Raw genomic sequence first — 19746 nt, forward strand, 5'->3', positions numbered from 1 at the left:
GCACTATTGTACTTGTGCTTTTTTTTTTTTTTTTTTTTTTTAGGAAACCATTTTCTTTTAAGTCTTTTGGTATGTTAGTAGACCAAATAAGTTCAAGTGACTGCACTAAGATTTTGACACAAATTTGTAGTAAGGTGCTCTGAGATTTCCTACATGATGAAGCATGTAATTTCATGGGAATATCAAATGGTCTGTGTAGCATAAACAATAAAATAAAAGAATTTTGGAACTGAAAAGACATTTAGCTATTATCTGCACAGATGCCTTCTCCCTTCTATCAATGTTATGACTGCTTTGGGATCTAATCCAGAATTTCCTTATTTCAAAAACGTCACATGAATAAACCTTACACTTTTAGTTGTTTGCCCAGTATTAGTAAAATTAGCCATAGTCAAGCCAGAAAGAAAACACTTTGGGGAAAAATTTTTAAAAGTGTGCTTTTCACTCAGGCTTATCTAATTTTCACAACATAGTATTTGTGTATGAGAGAACAGTGCTAATTAAAAGAATTCTGCCTTCGTCTGAGTCACTTAAGAAGAATAATGTGTTTTTAAGTTTTGATCTTCAAATATTCACTTTTCAAAAAGTGAAGTACATCTGTATCATTTTTATTATTAACATTAAAAAAAAATCAGTATGCTACGTTTTTACATATGACTCACAGACTCAATCAGCCATTTTTCCCTTGCTTAACTTACCTGGATTGCTTAAAACTGGATAATGCCAGATTGCATGATCTATGACACAACTTTTGGCTTTGTTTACCCTAATATTTCACAAATCTATAATTCATTTAAATTCTCTCAAAAGCACATCTTAAATAGTTTTTTGAAATTCACATCACGACTTTTGAAGTTATTTTCTATGATTTGATAGATTAATTGTTCATGTATTTTGAGTAAAACCGTCACTCTGTAACATTTAGGGATATTTATTAGATATTGTCCGATTTTGGAGAGGTGAAGTAACCAATTGATAAATGAAACACACACTCACAACACCTCCATACAATATTCTAATTGCTACCTATAAATTTTAGACTGCTGGAGAGGCCTCTCTCAAGTTCCTTTACCATATTTTTCTTACGTGGTATAGAAACTTAATAAAGTTGACTCCCCCCGCCTCCTTAGACACATTCCTAACTGCTACCCAACAAAAAGAAGAAATTTCAGAAAAATTGTTTTCCATTTCTTAAAGGCCACCACTGACCACCCAATTGCCAAATACAATGGCTTTCAGGTCCTAATCCTACTTGGGCTCCCTGACACTTTTGATTCATTCCTTCTTGAAATTCTTCTTTCTTGACTTCTGAAATATAAATTGTTAAACAGTAGCTCTGTGTTTTGCCCACGGAAATTTTGTGCTTTGAATCACCTGATGCTGCCAGCCAATTTTGATGATTTTGTGAACTCCTTTGTCTGATGTCAATGGGCTTCTGAGCTTGTTCCAAAAGAGACCGCTGAAGAACGCTAATGAAAAGACAGAAAAGCATGTGCCATGTCCTAACATTCATAAAGGATATGTATAACTCAACATAAAGTCCAACAAAAAGTTTTGTTTAAACATATGGGTATATATCAAACTGAAAAAGAAGTATAGCTTAAGTAATAATTTCCAATTTCCATTTTCCCCCAAACTTGCTATTTTGTCTAGAATAGAGTAATAATTTCCAAAATAAGAAAAAATATGTTTCCATAGAGTGTATGTTTCCTTTATATATATATATATTAATTTCTAAAAATTTCTATAAGCTTTTAAAGCTAATATTGACAATATTTTTACCTGAGTAACACAGCAATAAACATAACCTTATAGTGTATGTGAGTATTTTAACATAATAAACAAGTTACTGCTATGTCATATATTCTATTGTTATTATCCACATTTTTAAATGCTTGAAATTCATGTTCTTAACATCCCATTCCTGATTTAAAGAGCTACACTGACAGACAAATAGAGCACTTTCATTCTTACTATTCAAATTTAAAGAATATTTAAAGAGTTGCTTGGACTAGTGCTGCTAAATTTTACAGTTATTTTGATATTTCTATATGGGAAGGACTTTGGTTACTGATTTAGGCCTGGAACAGACAAAATTCTTTCCATGGCCCCAAATTTCAGAAAACACTTGAGTTTCATTTAAGTTAACTTCATAAATTTAACTATATTTAAAAGGCAATTCATTTTCCATTTATTCATAAATTCAAAATCCTTTTGTAAAGTGAACAATTACTCTGGAGTTTAACATCAAAATTATGGATTACTGCTTTTTAATTTTTTTTTTTAGGAAGACGGAGTCTCGCTCTAGCCAGCCCAGGCTGGAGTGCAGTGGCGGATCTCAGCTCTGCAAGCTCCGCCTCCGGGTCCACGCCATTCTCCGGCCTCAGCCTCCCGAGTGGCACGGTTTGAAGCCCAGCCACCCAGCCCGGCTATTTTTGTATTTCTTAGTAGAGACGGGGTTTCACCGTGTTAACCAGGATGGTCTCGATCTCTGACCTCGTGATCCCGCCCATCTCGGCCTCCCAAAGTGCTGGGATTACAGGCTTGAGCCACCGAGCCCGGCCAAGTATGGATTTTCTATATTGGATTTTATTAAAGTCATGTTCCATGACACCAAAACCAACTACTCAAAACTAAACTGCTTTCTTTCCTTTGAGGTCAGATCAACCATGACAATCCATTCATTGAGTGCAGAGAAAAAGAAAGTTCCCAGTCTTGCTTTACAATTTTTCAAGATTTCTGCACTCCAGTTAAATCTAAAGACATAATTGTGTGTGGTTTTTAAAGTAATGAAGCAGGAAAATATATACTACATAACATTAATTGTATGCCATCTGACCATACTGTCCAATATCTTGAATATAGTGAGTGTTCAATAAATATTTACTAACTGAATCAATATAGGCTAAGTTCTCTCTATTGTGAGTTGGGGCTGGAGAGGGTGTGATTTTCTTTAAAAATCTACCTTAAAATTTGGTTTTCAAATATAACAGAATGCATACAATATCTAAAATATGGAATGTGATCTTTGAAAATTACTGAAGATCAATATTACAAAGATTAAAAAATACAGTGACTGGTATCAATATTATATATGATATTTTATTTATATAATGTTGAGTTTTAGATTTGATTTTGACTATAGGAAATTTTTAGGCTTATCCATTCTGTGGCATTAGCTTCTGAAGTTAAAGATAATTGGTGTGTGTGTTTTATCATGCAGCACATGTATGAAAATTCACTTGAAATTTCATGTCTTTTTATCATCGACTACTAATTGAATACTGTCAAAGTATTTGTTGTTATTGTTTCTTTTTAAAATTGTGAATCTTGCCATCTATTTATCAAACTAAATATCACAGACACTGCAGTATGACCAAATATGAAAGATATAGGTAATGGGTCATTGCAGTTAAGGTTTTAAATGTGGGCCAAGAAAGTCAATGGTGATGATGTTGTCACGGATATTTTAGTTGACTTCACAAAATGTGGTATCAATGAAATAATTTTTAATTTTCCATTTGATAATTATGAAGAATTTTAATATAGAAATCAAAGACACATACCTTGAAGAGAACTCGACATGATGTGCATGATCCTGGTTGTTAGGCACAGAAGGGGATCTCTCTTGAACCTTAAAGACACAATGCAATACTTCAGTAGAATTCTTGATCGTAAGTTGTTCTGAACTATTAATTTGTGGGAAAATGCCTGTTTTCATATATATTTTCCTAAAATCTAACATAAAATATATTTTTAATAAAGAGATTCTATTTTATAATTACTTATAACATTAGACTTGCTTAACCATAATTTCTGATGGTATATTTGATCTTTAGTACAGGAACAGATTCTGGAGCTCATATAATCAAAATCTTAATTTATTGTTGAGGAATCTGTAGCCTAAAGAGGAAAAATGACTTTTCTAAGAATTTTATGTCAAGTCAAGGGAACATCTAAAATCAGAATGCAGGTCTCCCAACGTCTAATTTAATGTTCTTTCCATGTTATCACATTGCTTTTTATATCAAGTTTAAACTTCTCACTCAGAATTTAAGTTCTAATTCTTACACACTCATCCTTTTATGCTAACCCTAGATTTTCAAAAGCTGTCACACACACATACATACATTTCATTAAAATCTCTCTAGTCAAAACTGTCCCATCTTTAAGAAAGTATGTTTTTCTGCTTTACAATTTGACTGTACTATCATAGTTAGTGTTCCAAGTACCGTTTCAACTCTAAATAGATTAATCTGCATTTTACTAATCATACAATCATTGAATGTAGCCAAATACTCAAGAAAGGGTGCGTATAATAAGCCAGCTTCCATCAATGGAGGAATTTTACTTTCTGCCAACATTGGTAGACAGGGCCAGGGAATGTTACCTTGCCTCACTAAGTCTCGTATCACGAGGTTTCTACTCAAAGAAGTTTCAGCTGCCCAAAACATAGGTCATTCTGACATGCAATAAGACAGTCATACTAGATTCTTTAAAAAGGAAATTTAAGTGTGTTACTTTTTTAATCTAGCATATTCATGCTGATAAACTCATTCTATACTTTCTAGAAACTAGAGTAGCCTTAGTACATTATTTTTTCTTTATGAAGTGACTTATCAAGGCTCTCTCTACACTCTGAGAGACAGGTAGGTAAGGGTAAGCATCTGCCTATGTTTTTTCCACTTTCAATTGATATAATTGGTATCATATGACCCAGTCTGGGACTTTTGGTTTATGAAGCTGATCTTTGGAAGTTTATTGACACTACTATTAATCTACAAAAAGATTGTTTTAGATGGCTGGCTATTAGGAATACTGGCTATGATGATGATGCTTCCTTGTCTAGACAAGAACACCTACAACTCTGGCCTCACCAATATATGTACTAAATAGGATACTATTAATATAGTCATGAAAACAGAAGTCAAAGTGGACACTAGGACTAACTTAATTATTCTTATAATTGTAAAACAAAACAAAACAAAACACAGATTAAATGACCCAGACCCTGTCACAAACTGCATCCCAGACCAGAGCTAATCAAGGAAAAATATTTGTGTGTTTGTGTTACAAACTGAAACTGCCAGCATTTTTCATGTACAATATTTTTGCTTAAAGAAAGACTGACAAACTATGATTATTCAAACTCTGGGTATTTGGTAGACATTTTATTTTTAATGAATAAAGTAAACCTGTCAAGTTAAGGAGAAAAAACACATGCTACAATTTAGCAATGATAAAATTTGAGCTTACAAAGGAAAATTAGAATTTTCAAGCATATCTGCCACCAAGCATTTGACAACTTAACAATACTCAGTAACTTTTATGATGTACTTGATGGTAACATTAACAAATGCTGTTTTTTGATATTGTATAATGAAACATGTAAATGTCTGGGAAGATCTACATACAAAGTGAGCTAATATTTTCCAACTGACCAATGCATGAAGTTAAAAATCATGCATAAAACAAAACATCTATTTATAGCATAAGATAGACAAATTGAGTTTTATTATTAACTGAATATACAACATTTCATTGATATGGTTTTAGATTCCACTTCTCTAGTTTTGGTATATTATTCAATAATTTACTCAATTATCTAAACAATCTATGAAAATTGTCCCTTTCCAACTACCTATGTGTGAGAAGCCAGCTTTTATTCGTATACTTCAACCAAAACAACACATGGCAACAGATTGAATGCAGAAGCACATGTGAGAATCCAGCTGTCTTTCATTAAGCAAGATAGATTTAACAGACTTACAAAAATGTAAAACAATGTCAATCTCTCTAAAATTTTGTTTTGGGAAAATACAGGTTTTTCATTAAAAATGTGTTTCTTATGTTAACATGTAATAGTTTCATTACTTTTAAATGAATTAATATTTTAAATGTTTTTCAGTTTTAACTTTTAATAAATTAAATATCATATGACACAATCCATGTAGTAAATGAAAGCTTTTTGAGGTCCTCATTGTTTAAGAGTATAAAGGGACACTGAGACCAAATGTTTAAGAACCACTGTTCTAGGTTCTTACTAATGTCATAACAACTCATATTGAAAAATTCACCTCAATTTTTTTAGGATTTGAAATGTGTGGCTGCAATGGCTCCATTTGGACTTCAGCCTGAATCGAATGAAATACTTCATCATTGTCTGATGATTCATCTTCTTTGTCCTTTGAAGTAAAAAGGAAAGTAACTGTTTTAATTGCTGTTAAAATGCAAGTGATAGGAACAACTTCATCATCTTAATGCTGAGTTGTTCATATGTATTATATAATATATAATTTAAAACAATACACAATTTAAAAGAACAATATCCAAATACTAAAAATGATTTAAATCAGTAGTTTCTAATAGTGTTTGGTTCTGGATCCCTTTCAGAATCTGAGAAATGCTATAGACTGTCCACAGAAAATTGCATATAGACACACCTATTATGTATATTTTCTGGTGGATTGCTGACCTCCTGAAGTTCATCTACAGGGTCCAGGTTAAGAATCTGTGGCCTAAAACTTGATTAACTCATAACACCAAACTAACTGTCACATTTAGCAAGCTATTATAACTTCAAAGTTTGGTCTTCCTGAGCAATGGAAGATCTGTAATACAGTGGTGCAAATATTTCTCCCTAATTGAGCTCTAGGAGTTTAGGAAACTGTTTTCTCCTTTAATCCAATCAATATTATCTCTTCAACTGAAAGATTAATAAAAATGCATTTTTTGTTTGTTTGTTTCTTGCTGGTGACTTAAAGCACCCACCTATGTCTCTCAACTCTAATAAAATTTCAGGTATTATGAAAGATCTGTGACTTTGACTATATTATCAATAATTTTCTTTTCCTTTATATTTTCTTCAATGACCACATATAAAGATATAAATGCTTGTACAAGAGCCTAGAGTCATGAGATTGGTAACTATTATTTATTGACTTCTAAAATTTTTAGAATGGCTTTCAACATGTATGTTTAAAACAACAAATGACAATAAGTATGTGCCATGCTGGTATTACTGAATCTTTCAGAGATCAATGAAAGTCTTATTCATAAATGCGAAACCCATTAGATCTAATTGATTACTAGGGCTCATCAAAAATAATCATTAGCGTTTTAAATGAGCTAGTTTTTGCCAAATGTCACCATTCTAGACTTAAACCTCCCCTTTCTCCATCTAGTTTATTGCTCTTTATAGTTCCCTTTTTCTCTGAGAGCTAGACATCCATTTTCCCTTTTGGGCCTTGCTTCTCTTGCTGTTCCTACCTTTTCTCATGTTAAACATGTCAACAAATTAGCATTTGTTTAATTGGTTCAATGTGCACAAACTCAAAGAATTTCTTACATAGATACTCAGATAAAATTCATTTGTAATTACTGCAACGATTATTATTAGGTAAATAGATGTGGATAAAAGGGTATAAGTTAGGATCATCACAATGATTCCTTTTACACAAATGGACGTGGGGAATATTAGAAAACAACTACTCCCCTGATCTTATCTAACCTCATTAATTTGTCATCAAGCCCATAATTCTTCATTATCAGTTTAGACCTACCAGATTAAATTCAATAACTCCAGGAAAATCATATTCACTTTTTATTAAATGATTTTTGAAACAATTACATTTTAGTGACTGTTCCTAGATAAAATGGAGTTTGATATACTGTAATCTACATTTCTAAAGGGTACAGATGAAACAACCCTTATTAACTTATAAAATTAATCACAGAAGAAGAGAGGGGGAGGAAAAAATATACCAAGTTTGCAGCACGCTTAGCATTAATCTTTAGGTCAGCTTGCTCTCTGACCTCCTTCCTCAATAGATGTTTGTTGCCTATTTTCCTAGAATCACGTAGACCTTGTTGCAACATCATCATTCCCCTTAACTGCTCTGTAGATAACAACTTGAACATTATGAAATGTTGCTTTCCCTTCGAGATATTTTTTCAGGTCTTGCATACCAGTGAAACTATTGTCAATCAACTGGTTTGAAGGACCCCACTGACGCCAACTGGTCTGAAGGAGCCCACAAGAGGCTGACTCACCAAAAAATGCAGTTTCCACATCCCGATGATTTCAAGGATCATCAACCTTACCCTGACCAATCAACAACTCCAATTATCTAGCACTTCACCCTCTACAATCCCCTTAAAAACCCCAACCCAGAACTCCTCCAGGAGATGGATTTGAGGGTCTCCTCCCCACCTCCTCACTCCATGCCCTGCTGATCATTAAACTCTTCTCCTGCTGCATCCCTGATGCATGTGTACTTGGTCTGTTACTATGCAGTGGGCATACGAACCTGTTGGTCTTATAACACAGAGAATAATTTGTAAATTGTTTCATGTTCTGTGAAGCCACATAATTGATTAATTATGTAAAACGGGCAGCACATTAGTGAAACAAGTCATAAATATGGTAACCATATACAAAATATTTTGGAAACTGCTTTGCCTTTTCATTTTAACCTTGATTTAAACATCCTGTAGTACAAAAATGAGTGTAATTCACTCAGTTAGTATAGTTCAGCATTCTATTGGAAGAAAGAATAAACTAACTTAAAGGTTAGAGTAGCAAAAGCAAATTTTGTTTTGTGCTTATTTTTGATGAGTTATCTTTGAAATTTTAAGTTATGAAAGTAATTTTTAAAGATCCAAAATAGTAATTTTAAATGTGCATTTGTTGACACTTTATTAGATAAAGAATAATAGGCAGAAAACTAATAAAGCTATATTTCAGTAGAGATATTGAAAAATATTTTTCTCATATTTAGTCACAGTTATCTAGAAATTTCAGGAAAATTTATTTGAAGTACAAATTATTTATCTTCTGTGGAACACAAGGAATATTTATTTCATTTGGTTTTACTGAGAAAAATCATCAGCATGAGCTATCACATTTTCTCCTCATTTTTGACTCAGAGTAAAAATATCAAAAATTCTTACTTTATCAACTTGTCTCAATTCTTCCTCATGCTGATTAAAGATATCTTCCCATCTGCGTTGGCGCCTTCGCCTGCGGGCTTCTAAATCTGAGAGTTCAAGCTCTTCAGGTCTCCGTGATGACTTTGCCCTGAACCTCTTTGGTGATAGTCTTTTTGCCAGTGCTTGCCTCAGAGTAGAAACTTTTGATTTTTTCTCCCGTGCCTGTTCTGGTTGTGAGTAAAACCTATTTGATGACAGATTTTCCATCAGGGTTTGCAACGGACCAAGTGGCTTTGAGTTATTTGAGTTTGGTGCTCGAAGCAAGTCTTTTGATAGTCCCTCTATCAGTGCTTGAACTGAGCCAATTGCCTGTGGGGGTTCTAGTGTCCAAGCCTGTGCCTGAGGTGATCTTTCAGTTTGACCCTCTACTGGAATGAGCACCTGAGTATCCAAATGTAGTGGCAACAGCACATGGTGATCCTGTGATAGCAGGGGCAGGAATATCTGGGCATTTACTCGTAATGACTCAGGTTCCTCTGCCTCAGTCTCTGCCTGTGCAGGCTCAGCAGCCTGTTCCCGTACCTCTGGCTGTTCAGGTTCCTGGTTCTGCTCCAGCTCTTGTTCAGGCACCTGGTCGTGCCTCTGCTGTTGTTCAGGGGTCTGGCCCTGCCTTTGTTGTTCAGGTACCTGATCTTGACCTTGAAATTCCTCTGGTACTTGGTCCAGATCTTGTGGTTCTGATATCTGGGTCTGGGCCTGCTGCTTTTTGGATACCTGGGCCTGTACCTGCAAAAGCCTAGGTGCCCTAACCTGTGCCTGTAGTGGCATGAGCACCCTGGCTGCCCTCCGTAGTCGTGGAGGTGCCTTAATCTGCATTTGTAGAGGTTTAGAGGCCTTAGCCTTCACCTGAGCCTGTAGTGGCATGAACACCCGAGCTGCCCCTTGTAGTCGTTGAGGTGCCTGAACCTGCCCCTTTAGAGGCCCAGGTGCACTGTCCAGGGCCTGCAGTGGCATGAATACCCTGGCTGCTCCCTGTAGCTGCTGAAGTGCCTGGACCTGTGGCTCTTCTCGATCAGGAAGCCACCTTGGCTGAGAGGGTTCTCCATGCAGGACTCTAAGTGGTCTGCATCTGCTGCTGGTTGGCAATCTCAGAAGCTCATGAGTGCAAGAGGGTCCTCTAAAATAAACACACAAATTATTGGCATACAATTAGAATTTTTAGTGGAATGGAGCCATTCAGGGGCATTGTTTTTACTTTAAAAGATGGACATTTTCTGCAATGAAGATATCTCTAGTAAACCTTTCCGAAATCATTCCCTTAATGTCTGAAATATTCTGCAGGTAACATTTGTATTACTAATGTATTCAATTATTAATGAAATCTGGTATCTACTTGATCATTCACTTGCCAGATATTAAGGAGTCTTTGGGTAGTAATAAAGAATTCTCCTCACATTTTCACTCAATATCTCTTAAAAACAGAGATTTGTTATTTGTTGTATCAGAAAGAATTAAGTCTTTCTGAGTCAAAGGCAACAGTATGGAATCAACTGCCTTATATGAATTGCTATCATCAAATTATATATGCAATTTGTGGAACGCACCTGAATCTTCTCATGGTGTACTGTTCCTTAATAGCTTCTTCTCTTTCAAAGATCAAAGGTATTCCTTTTTTTATGAAAGAGAAAAACATAATGCATAAACAGTCAGCAGATAAGCATGTTATCCACTTTAGTCAAGTTGTTCCCTCTGCTTCTCAGGATGTGGAGTGAATTACAAGGGCAAGAAGGTAGCCCTTCAAACGTACTTGGTTTGTGATGTAGACCATATTCTAGTTTCTAGGCCCACTTTTGCAGCACAATATAGCTATTGCATGCAGATTAATTTCTCTGAACAGAGAAAAGAAAATTTAGCAATCTGATTTCTGCAATTCTAAAGAGAAAGAAGAGAGAATGTGACAAAGGGAGAATGAGACAAGAGAAACTCTAAATAATGGTAAGCAAAACTTAAAGCTGTGGGCTCTAGATGTAAGGACTTTATGGCTTGAGACATATTTGGTCTTTTCAATGAGAAAGCAAATTCTTAATTCTGTGTTTTACACTAAACACATTGAAAACTTTCAGCTTCTTTCCTATCAGCTGTACTACGACTACTGAAATATAGAAGCTTACAAACAAGAGTTTTCTTCTGAATTTCCTGTATTAAAATGTTTAGAGCAACTATATTTATATCTTTCGTGTAACTTCCATATACATGGAACTTTTCCTACAGGTAACATTTAGGAAATTTTGCAACTCTGGAAATTAGCAAATTACCAAGTAGATGTGTGGTTTTCCTGAACCCATTTGAAACTGGCTGGCCTCTGTAATGTTGGTTCAATAACTTCATTACCACAGGCAAATAAATTAATTCTTGCTGCTCCTTGCCTCAAAACATGATACATGTACAGATACAACAAGCCCCACTGCAGTCAATCCCACAGCTGATCTGAGGATGCCTGTTTTTACAAGTTTTCCCTTTTACATTCCATTGTTACTCTCAACTCTGCCTATGGTCCGCAAAGTCAAATGTGGAATATGTAACATAACATATAAAGTTAGAACTTCCCAGGGGCTTCTTCTGGACTTGGTGAAAATCCATTCAGGCACTTTTGTTTTTATTTATTTTTTTTTGAGGCAGCATCTTGTTCTGTCACCCGGGTTGGAGTGCAGTGGCACAATCTTGGCTCACTGCAAATCCTGCCATTTTTAACAGAAGTTCACTTTTATTAATAGACAGAAGTTTATGTTTATTTGTATAAATTAGTTCCTTTAATTATATTTTATATTTGGATTTAGTACATAAAACAAGCTTTATATGGTGCACAAATACTACTTCAAAATTAGCAGTCAATAAATGGTTAATTACAAATCCATTTATCTCTTGTAGAGTCAAAATGCCATCTGAAAAAAACAGTAAGATATACATTTTTACCTTTTATCTTTTATTTATTTTATTTAGTTACTTAAAATTGGCATATCACAAAATTTTTTTGGATGGTTTCAAGGTCTTCGTAAATATGAACATTTGCCAGGTGAAACTGGCAAGAATTAGTAACTATACACACACAGACACACACACACATACACACACACGCATGTAAGAGATAATCAAATAAGAGCACATGGCATATTAATGGAAAAACTAAATATCGAAGGCCTCAGAAGTTTTACTTTCAATCTAATTCTTAAACAAATATTTTTTCCTGGAAACAATACATGAATAAACTCTGAATATTCATTTCAGTAAAATAAAACTTCACAGATTCTACCTTTTTTCTGTCTTTTTTTAATGATTCCAGTAAGATGCCTCGTTAATGACTCAACAACATGTCGTTCATTTTTTATTTCCTGAACAAATGGGTGATGAAGCATGTTTGCAGAAGTAGGACGAAACAGGAAATTTTTTATCGTACACTTTTCCATGAAATTGTGGAACTTACGGGACCTAAAAAATGAGTCAAAGAGAGAAAAAATGTGTTCTCAGGCCTGCCAGACCTCTTCCCACCACTACCCACATGCCTCTCTGAAAATCCTATTTGGAGAGAGTTGCCTTTAGGTATTATTGTCTTTTCAATTGCCAAATATCCTGCAGTTTAGCAACATACATTATAAAGTGAGGCCATTTAGACCTCAGAAAAAGAAGCAAGAGTAGTCAATAGCATATTCCATCTAAATTACAGTAGAAATTTCAATGAGTTAACTGTATGTACTTGGTAAAAACTCAAGTGCAGATATGATGATTAAATAGTTAATGTGATATATGAGTCTGCAAGACTAGATTGATTGGCCCACAGCAGTCATACTCTGTATTTTTCATTTGACTATACGCAGTTTTAACTACAGAGGAATGAATATAATGATGTAAAAAGAGGGTGCTAAAAGCACCAGGACTAACTAATCTTGTAAAATGACCCATGAAAATAGATGTGGCCATAAAAATTGAATCCATGGAAAGGGTAAATTGAATTTCAATGCGGAATGTTAGCAATCAAATCATAGTCACCACTTCTACCAGGGAAAGCAATAAAAACTAACAATAAACAAAAGTTTCAGGTACAAGATCAACAAGCTTCAGAGAGAAGGATTCCCAAGTTTAGCTGGCACGTAAGTGCCCTGGGAGAACAAGTCTTCTGCTCTAGGTCTGTGTGTGTTTAGTTTAAAGGACTAATCAACAGGGCTGCATATAACTGAGTGCCTATATAAGCACCACAAGAAACTTCACAAATAGTTGCCATCAGTTCATCCCATTACTGGGGAAACAACTGAACATGCCCATTAACGGCAGTACAGTAATATCATCAGAAAATACTATAGAGGATATTACTTATTTAGAGTTGGCTAGCTACCTCTTAATGAAAACTGGTCATTTAGACCTCCCGGTTAAGATATTAGATTTTAGGAAATATTGTTCAACAAGGATGGTGGAGCAGGACTGACCAAATGAATTAAAACTTTTTTGCTAACATAAAAATGTCAAGTCAATGTAATTAGGAGATCAAGACATTCATCTTTACCATCCGCTGGATTTGACTGTGGGAGCAGATTCACGCAAAATAACGAAGAGAGCTTCCAAGGGTTGAAGGTTACACAGAGCTGCAAAGGGAAATAGATAAATTTAGAAAGAATGAGAAGGGTAACTAAAGAATGCACTCCTCATTCCAGAGGGCATTCTCAGTGATCTTTCACATATTAAGTTGAGTAAACACCAAGGGACAAATAGATACAAAAGAATGTATTTCAAAAGAGAAAAACTTGTTTTAACGCAATGTTGCAATATATAAGATTCTCAAGTTTCACTATCATCAAGTAGGATAAACTAAGAGTAAACTAGACAAAATATTTGAAATGTATAGTTGATAATTTACATCTAGAAAAGTTAACTGAAAGTGAAACAAGCACACCTCTATGTTTTTTTTATTGCAGGTATTTAGTTATAAAATTGGAATATGCAATTATAGACTGAAAAATTAAACCAAACTACTAGCTTAGTACAATAATATATAAAGAAAAATGATTTAGTAGTCTAGAAAGCTTAGAAGAATCTGTTTTGGAAGCTGAGAGTTCTAGAAAAAAAATAGGTATAGTGCAACTGTTAAGAATACACCCCCTAGAGTAAGACCATCTGGGTTCAAACCTAGCTCTACCTTTGTGACTTTGGGCAAATTACTTAACCTATCTGTATCTTGGTTTCTTCATCTGAAAAACAGGAAATGTAGCAAGAGGAATTCCTTCAAAGAATTGTCATGAGGATTAATTAGCAACTTACAAGTAGAAGTGTCTTTACCTCATAAACATATACACCTACTATGGATGCACAAAAATTTTTTAAATAATATTTTTTAAATCCCCCTCAAAAGTATCTGACATGTAGTAGATGCTAAATAAATATCAGCTATTGATATTATAACAAAGATGTTGACTCTATGGCACTCTGAGACTGTGCCAAATTACTGGACTTTCATTCTCTGTTTCATACACACAGGCATAAAAATAAAAACCTATTCCAATACGTGCTATATAAATTAATTACCTCATTGGTTTGAGAATTTTGGTTTTTCCTGTAAGTGTTTAAATATGCCTCACTTTACTTATTTCCTCTTGCGTTTTGATTAAAGAAAGTTGGCAGCACAAAAAATCCCCAGTGGAGAACCATAGTGTCAATTTCATCTAACATTACAAGTGTGTCATTCTTGTGAGGATAACTTGATATTAATGACTCTTGATAGAGCCATCCTTTCTCTCCCAAAACGCATCCTCAGAAAAACCTAAAGTGACAAACTGATCTTTCATAGTAGTAGACAAAAACTCCACAGAGTGATTTTATTAGGGCTATACAAAGGCAGTTGTTAAAAGGCCAAGCTTTGTTTTCAATTACATGGGTATAAATTAATAGAAGGTGCATTTTTATAATTGAGGCAGAATTAGCTCCAAGCACAAAATATCAGGATCATATTTAACCCTTTTTATTCTTTTACTATGTCCAATCAGTCTCCAGGTTCTCTCCTTTAAACTTATTGTAAGTGAGTTTGTACAATATTAAACAGTTGTCATTTATTAACATCTGAGCAACAGTCAGTCCACTGACAACATCTTCAGGGGTCAAGAGCTAGGACACAGAATAGGTAAGTTTTCTTTAACAGAAAGGAAAAGTTCACAAAGGAATGGAGCATAGGGTGGGTACAACAGCAGCTGTTTATGGTTTCCTATATAGTCTAATTTCAGTAATATCAGTAACTGCCCCCTCCAACCCATATCTCATAACACTACCTAAATGTTCATCATTAGAGGTTCATTCCTTTGAAACAGCAAGCCTCTCTTAAAAATCACATTATCTCTTGAAGGGTCAGACACATATCAAACTGGGCTTAGTTTGAATTAGGTTAAATAACGTGGTTTATTCTTAACACACGTTGAGATCAGAGGCAATCTTCTGAATATTGAAGGAATAGGCCTCTTGATGGGACAGGGGTAGATTTGAGCCACAATGCACTCAGGTAAAGATAGATATGGGGTATGAGAGAGCGACACTACAAGGAATAGAAGTAGGACTATAAAGAAGCAACATTGAGGATATTTAAAATGATCTACAATATCAAGGATAATGTAAAATAGGGGAAAATATGGTCCAGGTTAAGGCAAGTTGACTACTGTACAGCTTTACCAAGAAAGGGGTGTCAGAATTAACTGCTGATCCTATCCCGCTTCTCCTCCAGGCACACATTATCTTTTCTATAAAAGGTAGAGACTAAAAACTACATATTCAAAATTAGGCTTTGATACTCTGATGTTTGGATGATTATTATAAAAGTTCTGGCCTCGGTTTAAAGGTCCCCATATTGTTTGAATTCCTACCCAGAACCTAGGGACTGAAGGGGTTCCTGGTTTACAAGTGTCCAGTTCTCTCTTTCTCGAGCCACTACAACAGTGGTCCCCAAACTTTTTGGCACCAGGGACTAGTTTTGTGGAAGACAATTTTTCCATGGACCTGGGGGTAGGGGGTTGGTTTTGGGATGAAACTGTTCCACCTCAGAAGAGCAGGCATGAGTTGGATTCTCATAATAAATGCACCACCTAGATCCCTTGCGTGCTCAATTCACAATAGGGTTCCCAGTCCTAGAATAATCTAATGCTGTTGCTGATCTGACAGGAGGCAGAGCTCAGGTGGTAACACTTGCTCACTTGCTCGCTGCTCACCTCCCGCTGTGTGGCCCAGAGGTTGGGGACCCATGCCCTATGGCATCCTGTCAGGGAGAAGTTATTCTTTCTTTCTCTTTACTTCTCTGGAAAAGACTCACTAAAAGAAGACCAAAGGAAGAGAATTTTGTTACCTAGAACTCAGAGGATGTTCTCAGATAATTGGTACTTTGGAAGGCCATCCCTTATGATGGCCTTTCCATGAAAAAAATAATTATAACCTGGAGGATTTCTGCAGTTAAACTGATGACAATTATTTCCACACAAAATTAATATTCCAGGCAATAAAGGACACCGATAAAAGAGAAATGTTTTAGTAGGGAGGCTATTTAGGGCTGCTCTCGACCAAAGTTGTACTATTCCAATTACTGATCCAGGCAGGCCAGCCCTATTTTCTCTCTTTGTGAGTTCCACATCTCCTGGCCTTCACTTATCTTTTGTAAGAAGCTTGCCATTTGTGTAATCTGTGCAAAACTCCTTCTCTGCACTCCTGTGAGTTTGCTCACCAATACTTTTTCCCATAACTTAATATTTCGGAATAAAAAAAATTAAAACAAACAAAGGTGACCCAGGAAGTACAAACTGCAAAACATAGAAAGTTGGTTTTCCGAAAAGGCATGGTGAGCATTCAGAAACAATGGAAAAAAGATGCTACTCAATGCAAGCATGTATCCTAACCAAATCCATGCATCATCAATACTAATATGAAATATTAGTTGCTGCTGCTCAATTTAACATAATCTAAGTAGGTTTCCAAAACAGAAATAATCAGGAGATGATGAGGAATAATCCACATCCCCTCAGTATCGTTTCAATTTTATGTGTGTGTCATATGTAATCTTATTACATTTTAACATTTTCCATTATTAATTTTTTATTCACCCAACTTAGGTACTTTGCTGATTTGGAGGCACTATAATACAGGCAGAAGTAACATGATATCCACAGGTGTCCTAGCTTTATCCCAGCCCCTCTTTGATATTCCAAGGGATATCAGGAATTTTCAACAATTATGTTACCGTTATTTCTATTTCTTGAAATTCCTCTCATTGGCCTTGAAACAAAATGCTAAGATCGTTCAAGCTCATAAAGCTTGATGAGTGGACATTTTGCAGATAGAGCATACAAGAACATGTGAACCTATAGAATCTGCTTTGGAGAGGGGAAAGCAAAGCAACCCTCCCCATACCCCAGAAGGTATTACTTTACACTTCTCATCCAACAATACCAGAGATGCACTGTCATTTATACTTTTAGATTTCAGGTACTAAGGACAGCAAATATGCTGTGCTCTGGAGTCACACATTAGATGGTTATCAATCACTTACACCCAAGTTTACATTCCGTTTTTACTTTCCTATCAGAAAGCAGTGCCTTGAGAGAACAGGATGCTAACAGGTCATTTAAATAATGGGGAGGTAGAGAAAACAAGATGAAATGGGCACTAAGGCAGCTGAAAGGAGTAAAGAGGGCACCAAAGGTAAGCTGACTTGACTCCAAAGGAAAAAAAAAAACAGGCTTACTTCCTGATATTGCTGAAGATTAGCTCAATTTCAATGAAATGCTGGAGAATTTTCTCAACTATCACAGCCTGAGGCAGTAGCAGTGTGTTACTGTAAATGTTCTGGAATCTAAATATTCCACCAGGAAATATAGACTGGAATGCCAACCAGAATCCTTACTCTGGTTGCCTAGGATTGTCAGGACCAAATACTACTGAGACTAAACTGAAACAACACTCAATCTAAAATAAGATATCGTAAGAAAGAAAAGCACAAGCTGATTTATATACCCACATCTAGCTATCCTGAAGAAAGCATTTGGTAATCACTGAAAAGGCCACCATTGGTAGTTTGGCACATAGTATGACACCTGTGTGGCCAGTGAAAACTGAGTGGTACAAGTGACAATCTCATCTTCTTCCACGGAGAGAGATTTGTACGATTTGTACAGTACATTTCCCTAATCTTTAATAAATATCAAACATTTTTACTCACGAGGGGCTCCTTCAGCCATTTCAATGGCAGTAATTCCCACAGACCACACATCACTCTGCAAAGAAAAAGATGACAAAAAAGTCACTTAAAAATAGGAAATTTGTAGTATTTAGAATGTCAAAACAGTGTTTAGCTGGGGATGTGGATGTCAATGCCAGAGCCCTTTTATGGGTTTCCTATAATGAAGCTTCATTACAGAGTGACATTATAGGAAGACATAATCTGAGCTTGTGATCAGCCAGTACCTCACTGCACAACAGGTTGATAGGGAATGGGGTTAAGCGCAAGGAAAGTTCATCTTGGATGCATTGCTATTATTGCTTTACCTGAAATACCAAAATAAACTTGTCATAAAGACATTTTATTACATAGACCCACAAGTTGTATCATCTTGGGCAAATGTTTTAACTCCCTGTGCCTTAATTCCACTTTATGTAAAATGGTGATAATAATAGCATACACTTACATAGGACTGATATGTGTGTGTGTGTGTGTGTGTGTGTGTGTGTGCATGTGTGCGTGTACTTCAGCAGTTCCTGGAATATACTAAACTAAGGCTAGAATTATAATGAGACTAGAAAATTATCTTCAGTACCAACTATTTAGTATTTTTTTTCTTCAGATTGTGGAAAGGGCACAGGGCTAGAGATACACTGGCTGGCTAAATGACTCCTAAACAGGTTTTCTGAATTCTTTTTTTTTTTTTTTTTTTTTTCCTTGAGACAGAGTCTCACTCTGTCACCCAGGCTGGAGTGCGGTGGCGCAATCTCGGCTCACTGCAACCTCTGCCTCCTGGGTTCAAGCGATTCTCCTGCCTCAGCCTCCAGTAGCTGGGATTACAGGTGCCTGCCACCACACCTGGCTAATTTTTTTGTATTTTTAGTAGAGACAGGGTTTCGCCATATTGGTCAGGTTGGTCTCGAACTCCTGACCTCAGGTGATCTGCGGCCTTGGAGGTTAGCTGGATTTTTAGAACCCTAGTTTATAGATTTCTTAGCTTCAGTTGTGATAGTCTATGCTTAAGATTTCTTTCAGTTACATGGTGCTAAAAACTAAAAATAAATAATGAATACAGGTGAAAGTCCTTGGAAGACTGCAAAAAGTATGCAAATATAAAGCATTATTTTTATAAAAAGCCACTTGAAGAACATGCTTCCATAATCTTCATAGCTCCTAACAGCACTGAACATAATAGACTCTCAGTAAATAATTATTTTGCAGATCATGTAGAGGGCACTTAAGGAAAGGGAAAAGAGATGAATCTTAATCAACTTCAAGTATTGAGTCCTAGGTTCCACTCAGGGAGACCACAGTGAATTGTTTGGATGACTTACGTGGAGAGTGAGTGAGGTTTTTCCAGTCTATAGCAAATGGAGAATTTTCTTTCCACATCAACCTTTTGAAATGTGTACATGGATATACGTATATTGTTCAAATTGCAGTTTCAGTGGAAATTTTAATAAATAGCATGAATTGTTACTTAGTTTGTCTATTCCACTGATTTTCTGTGGTTTTGGAGGTGAAATATGCCAAGGATTTTCTCCATTACTCTGAGTAATCAAATTATTTTTTGTCTTTTCTGG

The 19746-nt window shown here is 35.5% G+C and overlaps 1 protein-coding gene across 4 annotated transcripts in view; it reads right to left on the minus strand.

Moving 5' to 3' along the window:
* NRK (Nik related kinase) overlaps positions 1-19746 on the minus strand; it is a 141041-nt gene that overhangs the window by 39096 nt on the left and 82199 nt on the right. For all 4 annotated transcript variants that reach the window (XM_031660720.1, XM_009198048.4, XM_009198049.4 and 1 more), the window contains exons 9-16: positions 18164-18218; positions 13487-13565; positions 12242-12417; positions 10536-10599; positions 8953-10108; positions 6078-6185; positions 3567-3634; positions 1375-1469 (exon numbers count right to left, since the gene is read on the minus strand). In XM_031660720.1, the coding sequence (XP_031516580.1) occupies positions 1375-1469; positions 3567-3634; positions 6078-6185; positions 8953-10108; positions 10536-10599; positions 12242-12417; positions 13487-13565; positions 18164-18218 (1801 nt within the window). The remainder of the gene's footprint in view (positions 1-1374; positions 1470-3566; positions 3635-6077; positions 6186-8952; positions 10109-10535; positions 10600-12241; positions 12418-13486; positions 13566-18163; positions 18219-19746) is intronic.

The sequence above is a fragment of the Papio anubis genome, chromosome X (assembly GCF_008728515.1).
Source record: "Papio anubis isolate 15944 chromosome X, Panubis1.0, whole genome shotgun sequence".
Taxonomy (NCBI): Eukaryota; Metazoa; Chordata; class Mammalia; order Primates; family Cercopithecidae; genus Papio; species Papio anubis.